Below are 19,603 nucleotides of genomic sequence, written 5' to 3'. Positions count from 1 at the left end.
TATCGAGGCACTCAATTGATACTGAAGCGGAGCTACAGTTGGGGCTGATAGAGGTCGGTAGGACTTTACTCACTGCTACTATGACCGGAAGCCCAGAGGGAGCAGGGAAAGGCTTGGCAGCTGGCTTACCCACTGTGAGTAGCGACACTGCAGGCAGCGAGGGAAGATCCACTCTCAGCATCGATATGGTCGGTGCGGACTTGATAATGGGGTGATTCCCCACACACACACAAACACCCTCGTACCACCGTAAAATAGTGTTTGAATCCAGCGTGATGACGTCCGGTGTCAAAAATGCAGTGGGCACTGGATCCCGTATGGCGCGGAACAGGAGCTACTGCTCAAGTGGAGTGGGAATGCACTGCTGAAGAGCAGAGGAAGCAGAAAACAGCAAGGTTAAGGGCCAGACACCACAAAAAGCAGCAGTAGATGATGGTGACAAGTGCCCGAGCACAGCAACTGCCTGTGTTGAGAACTATTGGCAGGAGGGACAGTAAAAGTAAGACAGCCATAGGAAAAACGAATGCTATGGCGATCCATAAGGGCCCGTCGAACCCAAGCCAACAACAGGAAAAGAAAATTATATAAAATCTCTTTTTCTTTTTTTTAGTAAAACGAAAAAAGAAAAGCAAACTGACTGAAAAGTCAGAAGCTGCGAGAGCGGGAAGGCAGCGAAACAAAAATTTTTCAACAGCTGTTGAAAGCGTGACTTCTTAGCTCCACAGAAACTAAGAAACTGAGGGACCACACACCCTACATCAGGCAGGAAGGCACTCATGCATGCGCGGTTCGGGCTATCACAAACTTTGTAAAGACTTAAAGTGGCGATGCACTTTTAAAATGGTCCATACCGGGGCTCTGTCGGTGACGTCACCCATACGTGAGAATATGCTGCCTGCTTGTCCTGGGATAATGTATTTTTTCCCTAAAAAACAGGGAAAAAGACGGCTTCCTCTATAATGGGGGGATTCCCCCCACACACAAACACCCTCGTACCACCGTAAAATAGTGTTTGAATCCAGCGCGCTGATGTCCTGCGCGCAATTGTCTGCCCTAAATTGTCTGCACGTGATTGTCTTGCATGGTTTCATCTATGTATCCTTACATCAGCACAGCGTTACAATTTCCAAGATGAGGAAACAGCAATGGCTTGAGACCCCAATGCTGGCTACATAAGTAGTAGAGGCAATTAAGGACCTCTCAATCAGGAAAACTGTTAGGAAGAATGGGTTTCCTGCAGAATTTTACAAGGAACTAATGTTGCAGGTTTTTCTTTTGGAGAAACAATTTAATGGGGGCCTGGAGGTACCATGCACAAAGCTGGAGGAACCATGCAAAAAGCTCATGTTTTAGTTCTGCATAAGCCAGAAACATCACAAACAAGATGTGTTTTATTACATACAGATACGAAGATGTTTGCTAAGAATTTAGTCCACAGATTGGAAAAACTATTACCCCCAACTAATTCATTATCAAATATATTCAGAGGAAAAAGATCAAAATGTGTGTGTAAAAGCTGATATAAAGAAAGCCTTCAATAAGGTTGAGTGGTGCTTTCTTTCTAGGGACTTAGAAAAAAATGGGGCTGAGAGAAAATTTTTGGAAGAAAGTAGCCTTCTCTTAATAGCAAAATAATGGTTAATAAGATGTGTTCAGAGGCTTTTTCTCTTTATAGGAGAGTCCAGCATGGTTGTCCTAAATTAGAGTTTCCCAACTTCTTCAAGCTAAGTACCCCCTAAGTCTAACAAATATCAAACAAGTACCCCGCCCAAATTCCACCCCAGGCCCACAACTAACCCCACCCCCATAATAGTAGTACTAGTTGTAATGAAATTTCTTCCATTCATTTTTTCATATACACACAATATAACCTTATTAATACATAATGGTAACCACAAATTAAAAAAAAAAAAACAAAGCACACAGAGAAAATGTTAATTATCATTTATATTTGTCTTTTAATCAAAGAGGTCATGGCCAATGACTTTAAAATATGCAATGTCACCTCAGTAACAACTATAGAAAAATAAACAAATATAGTGCAAAATATAGATAGCAGATATAAATTTGCAAAACTGACACATTTCGATCACTAAACTGAAAATAAAATCATTTTCCCTACCTTTATTGTCTGGCAATTTTATTAGTCCCTCCCTCCTTACTGCAAGAGGCGTGGGGAAAGAGAGAGATCCAAGGTGCATCTTTCCCACCCCTTCTTCAGCCACATCCAACATTTCTCCCTCTCTCATCCCCCGGATCATGTGCAGCATTTTTCACCACTTCCCACCAGCCATTTCTCCTTCTATCGCCCCTCTCCAGCACCATGCTACATCTCTCCCTCTATCACTATGTCCAACATTCCTTCCCCTTGCATCCCCTTCAATTTGTCCCTCTGTTCCCTCTCCATCACCATATCCAACATTTCTCCCTCTCATCCTTCTCTTCCCCATGCATCTCTATCTGAATCCTCTCTCTCTATATATGCCCAATAATTCTCCTCTTTCTTCCTTTCTCCATGTGCACCATCTCGTTCCCTCTCTCTCACATATTCATGCCCAACAATTCTCCTGTTAGTGCTTCCTTCCTCCCTCCCTTCTGTGTCCCATGTTCATACCCCTCCCTTCTGTGTCCCAAGTTCATGCCCCCTTCCCTGCCTTCCAGCCTTTATCCCAAATTACCCCCTCCTTTCTTCCTTTGTCTCACGATCATGTCCCCTCTCTCCCTTACTTGCTACAATACGCTCATTCCTTTCAGAGCTGTCCAGCTCAGCTGCTCCTTCCCACCTTCAGCCACCCAGGGATGTGTCATGGGCAACGTTTTTTACGTGCTGCACATGGCTGACCCACAAGCCTTCCCTCCGACATCAACTCTGACATCGGAGAGAAGGCTTCTGGGTCAGCCATGTGCAGCATGCAAAAGCCACTGCCCGCAACACGTCCCTGTGTGGCTGAAGGCCAGAAGGAGCAGCCCTGAAGGAGGCAACTAGGATCTTCTGCTGATCCAGAAGACTTCCCTTCGACATCAGCTCCGACATCGGAAGGACATAACAATCAGCTTATATACCGCAGGATCGTGAGATTCTATGCAGTTTACAAAAAATAAGATATACAATTGAATGGAAGCCTTTACGGGTCAACTTCGGCAGACAGCGGAATGCAGGAAGGAGGGCATGGGATCCAAAGCGGCACTTCAGCGGATAAGGAGGGCATGGGATCCCTGCCACCGGCTGGCGATTAAGGAAGAAGGGGGCAGAAACATGTGCAGTGCCACTTACCGTGTGTTGAGAAACTCTGTCCTATATCATTGCTCCTATTTGCCTTAGCCTTCAAACCACTTGCTTGTACATTAGAAACCAGAGCCAATCCATTTGTGTCAAAGGAGAACACCACATAATTTTAATATATACAGATGACACGCTGCTATTGTGTAGGTGCAGACAAAAACACTTGTAAGTCTGCATCAACATATGTACTGTATATACTTCACACTGAGGTGAGAGAGATGAAGGAATGGGGGGATGGAGAGCAGGTACATGTTGAGAAGGTAGCACCAAGAACCCAGCCTTCTGCTTCCTATCTTATTTTGAACTTTTTTCCTTTGTTCTGTAATTCAAAAACATATTCCAACAGAAAATGGCTTGAGATAGGATGTAATACGAGTGTATACAATATTTTATTTAAAAAATTATAGCTAGATCCTCCTCTTCCCCTAGAACTACACTTCCCAAGTAATCCTTCTAAAAAAAAAAATGCTGAACATTGAGTCATATTCTGCTCACATCTAGTCCTAACTGCCAAAAAAGCCTGAAGGAAAATCCAGGTTTTTAATTCCTTACAGAAATCTAGTTAGTTTTCAGTCCTTGAAATTAAAGGCAATTCATTTCAAAGATTTAGGCCTGACACTGAAAAAGTTCTCATCTGCATGTATGTTTATAAACAATTGATGAAAGAGAGCATAGAAATACATATAAGAATAAATCATCAATAGTACAATAAAGCAAAGATCAACAAAGGTGATTCAACAGGGAATCCACAAACTCTATCGTCAGTTTTCAAATACTAGATAGTAAACCAATGACCAAGTTCCCCCTTCTCCCCCCACCATTGGTAAATCATCTATAGCCGATTATCTCAATCTTATCTGCATGTATATGAACTATACTTCTTTAAGTAATGGAATGCAAACTATCTGCTGTCCCCCTAAATACAAACCCTTTCCTTGTTTATGTATAGAGAAATTACCCCCTGCAAATATGCAGGTTTCAACCTATATAACATAGTAACATAGTAGATGACAGCAGATAAAGAACCGAATGGTCCATCCAGTCTGCCCAACCTGATTCAATTTAATTTTTTTTTTTTTTTTTTCTTCTTAGCTATTTCTGGGCTAGAATCCAAAGCTTTACCCGGTACTATGCTTGGGTTCCAACTGCCAAAATCTCTGTTAAGACTTACTCCAGCCCATCTACACCCTCCCAGCCATTGAAGCCCTCCCCTGCCCATCCTCCACCAAACGGCCATACACAGACCGTACAAGTCTGCCCAGTAACTGGCCTAGTTCAATATTTAATATTATTTTCTGATTCTAAATCTTCTGTGTTCATCCCACGCTTCTTTGAACTCAGTCACAGTTTTACTCTCCACCACCTCTCTCGGGAGCGCATTCCAGGCATCCACCACCCTCTCCGTAAAGTAGAATTTCCTAACATTGCCCCTGAATCTACCACCCCTCAACCTCAAATTATGTCCTCTGGTTTTACCATTTTCCTTTCTCTGGAAAAGATTTTGCTCTACATTAATACCCTTTAAGTATTTGAACGTCTGAATCATATCTCCCCTGTCTCTCCTTTCCTCTAGGGTATACATATTCAGGGCTTCCAGTCTCTCCTCATACGTCTTCTGGCGCAAGCCTCCTATCATTTTCGTCGCCCTCCTCTGGACCGCCTCAAGTCTTCTTACGTCTTTCGCCAGATACGGTCTCCAAAACTGAACACAATACTCCAAGTGGGGCCTCACCAATGACCTGTACAGGGGCATCAACACCTTCTTCCTTCTACTGACTACGCCTCTCTTTATACAGCCCAGAATCCTTCTGGCAGCAGCCACTGCCTTGTCACACTGTTTTTTCGCCTTTAGATCTTCGGACACTATCACCCCAAGGTCCCTCTCCCCGTCCGTGCATATCAGCTTCTCTCCTCCCAGCATATACGGTTCCTTCCTATTATTAATCCCCAAATGCATTACTCTGCATTTCTTTGCATTGAATTTTAGTTGCCAGGCATTAGACCATTCCTCTAACTTTTGCAGATCCTTTTTCATATTTTCCACTCCCTCTTCGGTGTCTACTCTGTTACAAATCTTGGTATCATCTGCAAAAAGGCACACTTTTCCTTCTAACCCTTCAGCAATGTCACTTACATACATATTGAACAGGATTGGCCCCAGCACCGAACCCTGAGGGACTCCACTAGTCACCTTTCCTTCCTTCAAGCGACTTCCATTAACCACCACCCTCTGGCGTCTGTCCGACAGCCAGTTTCTGACCCAGTTCACCACTTTGGGTCCTAACTTCAGCCCTTCAAGTTTGTTCAACAGCCTCCTATGAGGAACTGTATCAAAGACTTTGCTGAAATCCAAGTAAATTACATCTAGCATATGTCCTCGATCCAGCTCTCTGGTCACCCAATCAAAAAATTCAATCAGGTTCGTTTGGCACGATTTACCTTTTGTAAAGCCATGTTGCCTCGGATCCTGTAACCCATTAGATTCAAGGAAATACACTATCCTTTCTTTCAGCAACACTTCCATTATTTTTCCAACAACTGAAGTGAGGCTCACCGGCCTGTAGTTTCCTGCTTCATCCCTGTGACCACTTTTATGAATAGGGACCACATCCGCTCTCCTCCAATCCCCAGGAATCACTCCCGTCTCCAGAGATTTGTTGAACAAGTCTTTAATAGGACTCGCCAGAACCTCTCTGAGCTCCCTTAGTATCCTGGGATGGATCCCGTCTGGTCCCATCGCTTTATCCACCTTCAGTTTTTCAAGTTGCTCATAAACACCCTCTTCCGTGAACGGCGCAGAATCTACTCCATTTTCTCGTGTAACTTTGCCAGACAATCTCGGTCCTTCTCCAGGATTTTCTTCTGTGAACACAGAACAGAAGTATTTGTTTAGCACATTTGCTTTCTCCTCATCACTCTCCTCATATTTGTTCCCTGCATGTTTTAGCCGAGCAATTCCATTTTTTATCTTCCTCCTTTCACTAATATATCTGAAAAAATTTTTATCTCCCTTTTTTACATATTTAGCCATTTGTTCTTCTGCCTGTGCCTTCGCCAAACGTATCTCTTTCTTGGCTTCTTTCAGTTTCACCCTGTAGTCCTTTCTGCTCTCCTCTTCTTGGGTTTTTTTTATATTTCATGAACGCCAACTCTTTCGCCTTTATTTTCTCAGCCACTAGGTTGGAGAACCATATCGGCTTCCTTTTTCTCTTGTTTTTATTGATTTTCTTCACATAAAGGTCCGTAGCCATTTTTATCGCTCCTTTCAGCTTAGACCACTGTCTTTCCACTTCTCTTATGTCCTCCCATCCTAACAGCTCTTTCTTCAGGTACTTTCCCATTGCATTAAAGTCCGTACATTTGAAATCTAGGACTTTAAGTATCGTGCGGCCGCTCTCCACTTTAGCCGTTATATCAAACCAAACCGTTTGATGATCGCTACTACCCAGGTGAGCACCCACTCGAACATTAGAGATACTCTCCCCATTTGTGAGGACCAGATCCAATATCGCTTTTTCCCTTGTGGGTTCCGTCACCATTTGTCTGAGCAGAGCCTCTTGAAAGGCATCCACAATCTCCCTACTTCTTTCTGATTCCGCAGACGGAACATTCCAGTCCGCATCCGGCAGGTTGAAATCTCCCAACAGCAGAACCTCCTCTTTCCTTCCAAACTTTTGGATATCCACAATCAGATCCTTATCAATTTGCTGCGATTGAGTCGGAGGTCTGTAGACTACACCCACGTAGATAGAAGTTCCATCTTCTCTTTTCAGAGCAATCCATATCGCTTCTTCCTCTCCCCAGGTCCCTTGCATTTCGGTCGCTTGGATATTGATCTTTACATAGAGAGCTACTCCTCCACCTTTATGACCATCTCTGTCCTTCCTAAAAAGATTATATCCCGGTATGTTTGCATCCCATCCATGTGATTCACTGAACCATGTCTCTGTGATAGCAACAATATCTAGATCTGCCTCTAATATCAGGGCTTGCAGATCATGAACTTTGTTGCTTAGACTGCGAGCATTTGTGCTCATCGCTTTCCAGCTATTTTTCAGCGATAACCTCCTTTTTCGTATGGATTTTTGTGTCGTTTCACTTTCCGTTGCAATACTAAGAAATGAGTTGCTGATATTGCTTATGTTGCAGCCTTTACTACTATCACATCTTTTCTTTTGCCGGGGGTGGTCTCTATAATTGTCCTTCGTACATACACCATCCCCACCTTCTAGTTTAAATGCCTAGAAAAATATTGTCTAAATTTCTCTGCAAGGTTTCTTTTTCCTGCTGTAGTAATATGTAGCCCATCAGTGCAATATAGCTTCTTGTCCTTCCATGTATTTCCCCATCCTCCTATATACCTGAAGCCTTCTTGATGACACCAGGCTCTGAGCCATCTATTAAAGTCCTCTGTGTTTTTCACTCTTTGCTCTCCTTTTCCATATGCAGGCAGTATTTCAGAAAAAGCTAAAGTTTTTACAAAAGGTTTCACGCCCTCACCAAGCTCCCGAAAAGCTTTCTGTGCTGCAAGTGTGGAGTTGTTGGCCAGGTCATTTGTTCCCAGATGGATAACAACATCAGTGTTAAAATCCTTAGTTTCTTCCTTAATTATAGTCAGTATTTGCCTGGAACTCCTGGTAGCTGAGGATCCTGGAAGACATTTCACTATTTTGGTCTCCTCGCCCTGTGTTCCAAGGTTAATGCCTCTGATGATGGAATCCCCCAACAGTAATAGTTTTCTGTTTTTGTCTTTTTTATTTGTACTTAGGGTGCGCTTGTTCTCTTGAGTTACCTTCATTGGTTCCAGTCCCACCTCCCTTCTGTTTTCCTGAGTATCGCAGTGCACTAGTGGAGCGAAGGAATTCTGTAGAGGTAATATTAGTGAAGGTGGATGTTTCTGTGTTACATGTCGCAGTCTTCCTGAGCCTACTGTGACCCATTTATTCCTGGGCTGTTTTATTCTTTGAGGTAGAGGTGGTAAATTGGTATGATTTTGTGGAGTGATGGAAGCTGCTTTAATTGTATTCAATTCCTGTTTAAGTTTGCAGAGCTCCTCCTTAATACTGGCAAGTTGAAGACAGATGGGGCAAGCCTTAAGCCTCCAAATAGTATGTCTTGGAATTAAAGCACCACAGTGATTGCATAGAATAAAGGTCATCTTGATTGGTTGTGAAGTGACTTGATTTGAGTCGTCCTGATTATATGGGTCTCTATATATGAATAGTGGTCCCTGGGGTTGGTGGGACTACAAGTAAGACTACTAGTAAGGCAGAAATATAGGCTCTATACCACCTAAAACACAGTATTTTAAACAAAAATGCAGGTTCTATCAGTGCTACCCTAAAACACAGGATTTACCGTATTTTCACGCATATAACGCATGCGTTATACGCATTTTTACCTACCGCGCATACCCCTCGCGCGTTATACGCGTGAGCGCGGTATACAAAAGTTTTTCTACATAGTTCCCACCCCGCCCGACGCCCGATTCACCCCCCCCCAGCAGGACCGCTCGCACCCCCACCCCGAACGACCGCTCGCACGCGCTCCCACCCGCACCCGCGATCGGAGCAAGAGGGAGCCCAAGCCCTCTTGCCCGGCCGACTCCCCGACAATATCGGGCCAGGAGGGAGCCCAAACCCTCCTGGCCACGGCGACCCCCTACCCCCACCCCGCACTACATTACGGGCAGGAGGGATCCCAGGCCCTCCTGCCCTTGACGCAAACCCCCCTCCCTCCAACGCCCGCCCCCCCCAAGAACCTCCGACCGCCCCCCCCAGCCGACCCGCGACCCCCCTGGCCGACCCCCACGACACCCCCACCCCCCTTCCCCGTACCTTTGCTAGTTGGCCGGACAGACGGGAGCCAAACCCGCCTGTCCGGCAGGCAGCCAACGACGGAATGAGGCCGGATTGGCCCATCCGTCCCAAAGCTCCGCCTACTGGTGGGGCCTAAGGCGCGTGGGCCAATCAGAATAGGCCCTGGAGCCTTAGGTCCCACCTGGGGGCGTGGCCTGAGGCACATGGGCCCAACCCGACCATGTGCCTCAGGCCGCGCCCCCAGGTGGGACCTAAGGCTCCAGGGCCTATTCTGATTGGCCCACGCGCCTTAGGCCCCACCAGTAGGCGGAGCTTTGGGACGGATGGGCCAATCCGGCCTCATTCCGTCGTTGGCTGCCTGCCGGACAGGCGGGTTTGGCTCCCGTCTGTCCGGCCAACTACCAAAGGTACGGGGAAGGGGGGTGGGGGTGTCGTGGGGGTCGGCCAGGGGGGTCGCGGGTCGGCTGGGGGGGCGGTCGGAGGTTCTTGGGGGGGGCGGTCGTTGGAGGGAGGGGGGTTTGCGTCGAGGGCAGGAGGGCCTGGGATCCCTCCTGCCCGTAATGTAGTGCGGGGTGGGGGTAGGGGGTCGCCGTGGCCAGGAGGGTTTGGGCTCCCTCCTGGCCCGATATTGTCGGGGAGTTGGCCGGGCAAGAGGGCTTGGGCTCCCTCTTGCTCCGATCGCGGGTGCGGGTGGGAGCGCGTGCGAGCGGTCGTTCGGGGTGGGGGTGCGAGCGGTCCTGCTGGGGGGGGGGGTGAATCGGGCGTCGGGCGGGGTGGGAACTATGTAGAAAAACTTTTGTATCTCGTGGGCTCATATTAGACTCTCTGCTGTGTCTTCCAGAAGGGAGGATATTTAGTGGGCAAGCCATAAGCTTCTAATAAAAGCATTTATGAGGGGGCGGTCGGAGGTTCTTGGGGGGGGGGCGGTCGTTGGAGGGAGGGGGGTTTGCGTCGAGGGCAGGAGGGCCTGGGATCCCTCCTGCCCGTAATGTAGTGCGGGGTGGGGGTAGGGGGTCGCCGTGGCCAGGAGGGTTTGGGCTCCCTTCTGGCCCGATATTGTCGGGGAGTCGGCGGTCCTTCGGGGTGGGGGTGCGAGTGGTCCTGCCGGGGGGAGGGCAGGGCGGGTAAACGGAGAGTCGGGACAGCGCACGGAGAGTCGGGGAGGGCGAAAGGAGAGTCGGGGTGGCCAGAGGAGAGTCGGGGCGGGCGAAAGGAGAGTCGGGGTGGCCAGAGGAGAGTCGGGGCGGGCGAAAGGACAGTCGGGCAGCATGCGCGTTATACCCGTGAGCGTGGTATACAAAAGTTTTTATACATAATATTGTGGTTTCTGCGCGCTATACCCGTGTGCGCGTTATACACGGGTGCGCATTATCTGCGTGAAAATACGGTATAACAGGATTTTCCCTACTTTAGTCACCCTGAGCCACAGGCACCAGAAATATAGGCTCTATACCACCTAAAACACAGTATTTTAAACAAAAATGCAGGAAGAGGAAATAAGATTTAACAGAGGAAAGAGAAGGATTTATTTTTTTGTGCTTTTTTATATTTTTTTTTAGTAAGAAACAGGGAAAAGAGAAATTAAGCAGATATAATGCTGAAAACCAGTGAAAAGAGCAGAATATGAAATGCTGAGTAACTTAGCTTTTAGATGTTCACAGGGCAGCCTTGTTTCAGCTGATAAACTAAGGGCTAGATAAACTAAGGGTTCCTTTTACTAAGCTGCGGTAGCGTTTTTAGCGCACGTTAACCCCTGCGCTACGCGGAAAAACTAACGCCAGCTCTCGTTAGTGTCTAGTGCGTGCAGCATTGTAGTGAGCGCTAAAACCGCTAACGTAGCTTAGTAAAAGGAGCCCTAAGGTTAACACCTTGAATGTGACTTTTTGTCTAGGGATCTTTTGTGTTTATCTGAAGCCTTCTTAAATTCTGTTACTTTTACTACCTCCACTACTTTCATTGAAAAGTTCTTCCTTGATTCACTTCACTTTATGTAAAAAGCTAAGCTATTTGTGATTCTATCGCCTTTCAATTACCTATCCTGGCCCCTTGTTTTAGAATAACTGAAGTGCAAAGGAGACAAAATTAAGTGTACCTTTAGGGCTGCCATGTCTTGCTTAAAGTCTTGTTCATAAATACGAGCTAGAGACACTGGTGGTATATTCAGCTGCAAGAGACAAATCAGTAAATTATAAATCAAAATAAACTGATACTACAGAAATACATTTAATTTTTCACATAGACACAATGTGAAAAACACTTTAGCACATCTAACCCTTAAAAACAGATAGGAAATCCTATGAAAATAGATCCAGAAGATGCAGAAGAGAGGTGCTTACTACTCTGAGGGGAAGATTCTTTTAAATTTCTTTATTCAGTTTTGCATATTACAAAAAGTGTATCAGAAAAATTCATATAATCTTATAAATACACACTTGATTTTCTTCATGAACACTTTAAGTACAATATATCATACTTATATTCATATTTTATAATGATTTAAATATTATGTAATACATTTAATAAATATGACAAATGTAAATAAAATAGAAAACCCTCCAATCCCTCTCTACCTATTTCAGAAAATCTAACCTGATGTATTAATTAATTCATACATATTATGAGATAAATAAAATAATACCCACCCCCAGCCCCACTTAACAAATATCTTATTATGGGAAAATGTTATTAATCATTACAAAAATCTGCTAATGTTCTCCAAATCGTCTGAAATTTACCAAAGTAATCTTTCTGTGTTGCTATTGTGCTTTTTTTTTTTTTTTTAACTGTACCGGAATACGAATGGCACGAGAATAGAATCTGACTGAACAAATTCTAATATTGTCAGAGATGAAAGACGGGTCATGACATATGGTTTTGAGGGGAAGATTCTTAAAACTTTAACGCCATTGCTAAACTGTTTACCGACTCATTTTAGCGGCAGATTATCAAAACGGATCATCTCTGTCAATAGTGAGCTTTCTAGCAGTCTCCGAAAATGACATGCAAATGGGCTCTTCAACATTGAAATGAGCCCTCCAGTGGATTCTTTTTTTATATATATATTTATCAAATTTTCATACAATTCTTAAAGAACAGTAAAGGATAAAGATATACATCAAAAGAAAAGGAAAAAATATCATAAATTTCTAATACAAATCTTTCTAGCCCACATTAATTTGGGGGAGCCACCTTAAGTTCAAGTACAATTACAGAAAATAAGATATGAATCTTGAGAAAAGATACAGGTATAATTGAGAAATAAATAAATCCAACATGAAAAAATAGAAGTCTTCCCCCAAGTTACATCATTCTAGTGCTTCACTTCTTATTCTCGGACTCCTTTTAAAGATCAGTTGATAACTATTTTATTTTATCTTTCTCTTGTTCAGGAAAACTTAAAAATTGCTGAAGCTGTGTGGGATCCCAAAAAATAAATTTGAAAGAGATACTAGGTTTAACAAATTCAGAAACCTTTTCTATACAAAATTGTTACTATATACCACAGAAAAAAAAACTAACATCAGATCAGGGAACAGATCTTTTAGTTTCTGCTGAATTTGATTCCTAAGATGTTATTAAAACTAAGGCTACTCTTTTGATGACTTGTTTAAGTGAATTAGATAAAGATCTACTTATGGAATTATACTTTAAAAACAAAACAACAAAATTCTGTGGTGATACTGTATTGATATTCCCTGATGTGGCTTAAGTAGTATAATGGGTACACCTCATGTCAAACTGATTGACAGGTGAGATAAGATAAGGATCGACCAATCAGCGTTCACTTCCGGGTTAAGCCCCGCCCATTGTCCCGCCTTAGTCCCGCCTTAGTCTCCGCCCATGGCCCTGCCCCCACCCATGGCCCCACCCTAGTCTCCGCCCATGGCCCCGCCCCTCCCATAGGAATGAATGGTGGTAGCCCCGCCCATGGCCACACACCCCGCCCATGGCCCCACCCCACCCTTCACCTAAGCCCCGCCCCTCCCATAGGAATGAATGGTGGTAGCCCCGCCCATGGCCACACCCCCCGCCCATGGCCCCACCCCTCAAGCCCCGCCCCCGCCCCTGTCCCCACCCCTCAAGCCACGCCCCCCACCCATGACCCCGCCCCCTCATGCCCCGCCCCCGGAAATGCACTTTTGATGACATCACCGGAAATGGGGGCGTGTTTAACCCCGAAAATACGCTTTCTGATGACATCACCGGAAATGGGAGTGCCTGCCCCCTACCGGAAATGCGCTTTTCTGATGACATAGGCGGAAATTGGGTAAATGACGCGGCGGAAATGCGCTTTTCTGAACACGTAGGCGGAAGTAGGGTAAATGACGCGGCGGAAATGCGCTTTTCTGAACACGTAGGCGGAAATAGGGAAACAGACTCAGTCAAAACCCCCACCCAGAAAAGAAGCGTCTTTATTTTAACAGTTTTTAGTTAAAAGACAGGGTTTAAGAGCTCACAGATAGAGCAGAGCACAAAACAAAAGGCATTCACAAAATCTTTCCTGCTTTTTAAAACAGAGTAGGGGCAGAAACAAACGAGAAAAAAAAAAAAAAAGTTGCATTTGCTTTTAACACCCTTTTCAGTAGGAATTCTGAGCTAATGGTTAATGGGTCAGCTCCCCTATTGTCATGGTAACAGCTGATAAGACCCTTGCAACACCCCTCCCCTGATAAAACCAAGGGGAGAGATGTGGAAGTGTGTTTAAACATGTCTGAACTTGTCCCGGCCCCCCTACTGTTGTCTTAACAATCTGAAAAAAAAACAAAAACACAAAAGCAGATGTCACCTAACAGGGCTCTGTTAAAAAGGCAAAAGTCTTTATTGAAGCAAATTTATTATGATCCACACGCGGCAGGAAGCTATGGAGGCATTAACCCTCTACTTCAAGCGGCTAAAAAGAGTGATATAACAGTCCGGAGAAAAGATGTGGTGGATTGGGTCACCGGTCAAAACGCATACAATTTACACAGACCGGGTAGTATCCGTTTAAAAAGAAATAAAACAACAGACAGTGGCAAAGTGACTTAGTCAACATGTCAGCCTTTGCCCCCCTTATAACAACGGTTACAAATACATCTTAACGGTAATAGATAACCTGTCAAAATATGCACGGGTCGTTTCTTTAAAAACAAAAACCGGTCGTGAAGTTACCGAAGCCTTTGAAACAATATTTAATTTAGGGCGTACATCTGAAAAACTTCAAGCAGACAAGGGTAAAGATTTTTGTGACCCATAATGATGTTAAAGCAGCTGTAGTGGAAAGATTTAACAGGACTTTAAAATCCATAATACCTTTACTTACCAAGACGTCCTACAGGCTATGGTGTACATCCGTATGGGCACGCGTTTCCGGTTGCCGCGCGGCGGCACACGTACGGCACAAAGGAAACATAAGTTTAACCCCCACCCTGACAGGTAACACCCCCGGAAATACGCTTTCTGGTGACATCACAGGAAAAGGGAGTGCCTGCCCCGACAGGAAATGCGCTTTTCTGATGACATAGGCGGAAATTGGGTAAATGAAGCGACGGATATGCGCTTTTCTGAACACGTAGGCGGAAACAGACTTAGTCAAAACCCCCCACCCGGAAATGAAGTGGGGTTTAAGAGCTCACAGATAGAGCAGAGCACAAAACAAAAGGCATTCACAAAATCTTTCCTGCTTTTTAAAACAGAGTAGGGGCAGAAACAAACGAGAAAAGTTGCATTAGCTTTTAACATCCTTTTCAGTAGGAATTCAATGTCTGTCACGAAGGCTCGTAGATTGAGTTACTTTCTTAAAGATCGTGATGTAGAAAAAGAGGGTTACCCAAAGACCGAAAAACTGTACGAATCAGACAAAGAAAATATGGATCCCTTTAACACGCAGGTAACTGAAAAAAGGCCTACCAAGAGGCCTCGTAACTTTCTTAAAGACTGTAATGCGGAGAAAGAGGGTTACTCACCGTCTGAAAAACCGATTGACTTGACGGCAGATACCGGGGAGCATACGCACGAATTAACAGATTCTGAAATACAAGAGTTTCCAGATGCTCAAAAGCTATATGATTCAGACATAGAAAATGAAGATGTAGGCTATGAACTACCAGAGGATAATGCTTCAGATATTGAATTTTATGAAGCCGCTGCTGAAGCCGAAGCAACAGACATGTTGGAAAAGCCAGGATCTTTCACGGTAAGAGAGAGAGAGACACACACGCACTTTTTATTACCAGTGGTCGTTGAAGGGGTTTATGAAGCTGTATGTGTTCATGTGTTTTAAAAAGGAAAATTTATTTCTGTATGTTTGTTTTTTTTGTAGGGAAGTGGCGGATCTTCACGATCACAGAAACCTGTGGACAAGGTGTACATGCCGATGATAAATCTATCATGTTTGTGTTTTTTCTGCTCGTTTCAAAGAGAACCGGCGGTGAATGTGCGTAAACCTGAAGATTCTTGTGATTATGGACTGTGGACCGGCATAGGCCTTTCCAAAACACCAACAGAACTTAAATCATTTATAAAGGTCGTTGTATACGGCGTTCTAAATAAATGTCTGCAAGGCGTGAAGGATGAAGATTGTGGAGCCTGCTTAATACGTGCTGGGGGGCAAAAACACCACGATTGCTTGATATGGGGACATAAGGAAATACAGCAGAAACTCAAAAAAACTTGTGACATGCTATGCCTAGGACGTGTGGTAAATGTAGTCACATTTGTAGGCTATAAAATGAAAATATTGATGCTTTGTAATGAAAGCATTAATATAATCATTGATTTAATCAGAGATATTAAAACCTCTATAAACGGGCCACGGCTACTCAACAGATTGGTCAATGTCATGAGAGATGGTACATATGTAGAGATTGTAAATGATTTAATCCGTGACACCGATTATAAATCATTCTTCAAAAGAAATGCTTTTTAAAACATGTTTTGTTTTTTATTCTCGGGATTGTGGGAAATACAATGTGTAATGGTATGTTTGTTTGTATAAAAGTTTAAACATTTTATTGTTGTAAAATAAAGATTTTCTTAAAAAAAAAAAAAAAAAAATATAAAATGTGTGGTGTGTTTTAGAAATGTATTATCAACCCAAACTAAAACAATAGAAGGTGTGACAGGTTATAAGGAACTAGGTTCTAGACACGTAGGGGTCATTTTGGTGTCTAAATTGACTAACCAAGACAAACAAGTTCTATCAGAGGTCTTAGACATACAATAAAGCCTTTGTGAACGGATAACCTCTATAGAGGGGATTGTAAGTGTATAAAATAAACTATGAGAAGACCAGCAAGCATTCTGGTTTTTGTGGGTGCTACGCCGGGCCCCCGGATACATCAACTGCTAACATGGTGTGTAGAAAAGGGGCTTTTATTTTTGGTTTTAGGGATATCGTTTTTTCTTTCTCTGAATCTATCATTGCATTTAAAAACAGGAACGGGGATCTGATGGTAGAAATAAACTATCTCTTACCAGAAAAAGACAACGGATATTAAACAGTAAGTGACAAAAGTATTATATGGCACATATGTTGGTTTTTAAAAACAGCATGTACAAAACATTCTTTTTTCGTTATGATTAGACCAAGAAACGGCTGGAGAGCCCACACCTTCTACATCGACATGTTCTAACCAACAACCGGCTCCTTACCGGAAGCCAAAAGATAAACGAAATAGTAGGTATCCTGGTTTTGTAAGGAGACTAGGGTTAAAAGAAAGCAATGTTACTTACCGTAACAGTTGTTATCCAGGGACAGCAGGCAGCTATTCTCACTAGTGGGTGATGTCATCCGACAGAGCCCCGATACGGACATCTTGCAAGCATGTCTTGCTTGAAGAAACTCAGAAGTTTCGAGATGCCCGCACCGCGCATGCGCCAGTGCCTTCCCGCCCGATGTACCGGGCGCGTCTCCTCAGTTCAGGTAGCTAGCCTGAGAAGCCAACCCAGGGGAGGTGGGTGGGACGTGAGAATAGCTGCCTGCTGTCCCTGGATAACAACTGTTACGGTAAGTAACATTGCTTTATCCCAGGACAAGCAGGCAGGTATTCTCACTAGTGGGTGACCTCCAAGCTAACCCCAATGGGATGGTGGGAGAGTTGGCAACTTAAGAGAACAAATTTTGTAACACTGTTTGGCCAAACTGTCCATCCCGTCTGGAGAAAGTATCCAGACAATAATGAGAGGTGAATGTATGAACCGAGGACCAAGTGGCAGCCTTACAAATCTCCTCAATCGGTGTCGATCTGAGGAAGGCTACAGAGGCTGCCATTGCTCTGACCTTATGGGCTGTGACCTTACAGGGAAGGGATAATCCAGCCTGGGCATAGCAGGAAGAGATACAAGCCGCCATCCAGTTGGAGATGGTGCGCTTCGATACCGGTCGTCCCAACTTGTTTGGATCAAAGGAGACGAAAAGTTGAGGAGCAGTTCTGTGTGGCTTTGTGCGATCCAAGTAGAAAGCTAGAGCACGTTTACAGTCCAGAGTGTGCAAAGCAGATTCCCCAGGATGAGAATGAGGCTTTGGAAAGAACACCGGAAGCACGATGGATTGGTTGATGTGAAATTCAGAGACCACTTTAGGTAAGAATTTTGGATGAGTACGGAGAACCACCTTGTCATGATGGAATACGGTGAACGGTGGATCCGCCACTAGGGCCTGAAGCTCACTGACCCGACGAGCTGACGTGAGGGCCACTAGAAAAACCACCTTCCAGGTGAGATACTTGAGTGGAGCCGTGTTGAGAGGTTCAAACGGAGGCTTCATAAGATGAGACAGGACAACATTGAGATCCCAAACCACAGGAGGAGGTTTGAGAGGAGGGTTGACATGAAAAAGCCCTTTCATAAATTTGGAAACCACAGGATGAGCAGACAAAGGTTTCCCTTGTAGAGGCTGATGGAAAGCCGCAATAGCACTCAGGTGGACTCGTATAGAGGTAGACTTGAGGCCAGACCGGGACAGGTGTAGAAGATAATCCAATACAGAAGATAGGGAAGCTCGCTGAGGTTCCGTGGCATTGGAAATACACCAGGAAGAGAATCTAGTCCATTTTTGGGAATAGCATTGTCGAGTAGCAGGCTTCCTGGAAGCCTCCAAGACCTCCCTCACTGCTTGAGAGAACTGGTGAGGAGTTATGTTGAAAGGAACCAAGCTGTCAGGTGGAGGGACTGCAGATTGGGATGAAGTAGTGAACCTTGATGTTGAGTGAGTAGTGAAGGAAACACTGGAAGAAGTACTGGCTCCCTGCTGCTGAGTTGAAGTAGAAGGGAGAACCAAGGTTGTCTGGGCCACCGAGGAGCAATCAGAATCATGGTGGCATGGTCTAATCTCAATTTGACTAGAGTCTTTTGAATGAGAGGAAAAGGAGGAAACGCATATAGGAAACGTTTGCTCCAATCCAGCAGAAAAGCATCTGCCTCTAGGCGATGAGGAGTGTAGATCCTGGAGCAAAATTGAGGCAGCTTGAAGTTGTGGGGGGCTGCAAAGAGGTCTATCTGAGGTGTCCCCCACTGAGCAAAGATCTGATGAAGGGGGTCGGAGTGGAGCGTCCATTCGTGAGGCTGAAGTAGACGACTCAATTTGTCTGCCAAGACGTTGTCCTTCCCCTGAATGTAGACTGCTCTGAGGAAGGTGTTGTGGCGAACCGCCCAATCCCAGACTCGAAGAGCTTCCTGACAAAGAGGGGCCGAGCCCGTGCCCCCTTGTTTGTTGACATAATACATGGCGACCTGATTGTCTGTGCGAATAAGGACCACCATGTCGTGAAGCAGATGTTGAAAAGCTTGGAGAGCATTGAAGATGGCCCTGAGCTCCAGAAGATTGATTTGATGGAGTCGTTCCGCACTGGTCCAGAACCCCTGAGTGCGAAGACCATCCAGATGGGCCCCCCATGCATAGTTCGATGAATCGGTCGTTAGAACTTTCTGATGGGGAGGAGAATGAAACAGCAAACCTCTGGATAGATTCGAAGAGGTCATCCACCAGAGAAGAGACTGCCATAGAGCAGGAGTGACCACAATGTGACGAGATAACGGGTCGGACACCTGAGTCCACTGAGATGCCAGAGTCCATTGAGGGATCCTGAGATGTAGTCTGGCAAAAGGCGTCACATGAACTGTAGATGCCATGTGGCCTAAAAGGACCATCATGTGTCTCGCTGAGATGGATTGGCGAGAAGACACTGACTGGCAGAGTAGAAGGAGAGCATGTAAGCGTGGAGGAGGAAGGAATGCTCGAAGTTGAATGGTATCCAGGACAGCCCCTATGAAGGGGAGAAACTGGGTGGGCTGAAGATGAGACTTTGGAAAGTTGATCTCGAAGCCCAAGCTCTGCAGAAAACAAATGGTAGTCAAGGTCGCCGAAATGACCTTGGGAGCGGACGGGGCCTTGATGAGCCAGTCGTCGAGGTATGGGAACACCTGGAGACCCATGTTCCGGAGTGCAGCGGCCACCACTACCAGACACTTCGTGAAGACTCTGGGCGACGAAGATAGGCCGAAGGGAAGCACTCGATACTGC

At 45.0% G+C, this 19,603-nt stretch overlaps 1 protein-coding gene across 8 annotated transcripts in view; it reads right to left on the bottom strand.

Annotated features, from left to right (window-relative positions):
* Window positions 1-19,603, bottom strand: part of CARS2 (cysteinyl-tRNA synthetase 2, mitochondrial) — a 182,224-nt gene that overhangs the window by 110,626 nt on the left and 51,995 nt on the right. For all 8 annotated transcript variants that reach the window (XM_033949063.1, XM_033949069.1, XM_033949070.1 and 5 more), the window contains one exon: window positions 11,195-11,266. In XM_033949063.1, coding sequence (XP_033804954.1) covers window positions 11,195-11,266 — 72 coding nt within the window. The remainder of the gene's footprint in view (window positions 1-11,194; window positions 11,267-19,603) is intronic.

The sequence above is a fragment of the Geotrypetes seraphini genome, chromosome 6 (assembly GCF_902459505.1).
Source record: "Geotrypetes seraphini chromosome 6, aGeoSer1.1, whole genome shotgun sequence".
Classification (NCBI taxonomy): domain Eukaryota; kingdom Metazoa; phylum Chordata; class Amphibia; order Gymnophiona; family Dermophiidae; genus Geotrypetes; species Geotrypetes seraphini.
Note: the sequence above shows the minus strand (reverse complement) of the source record. Positions and strands in the feature narration are given on the sequence as shown.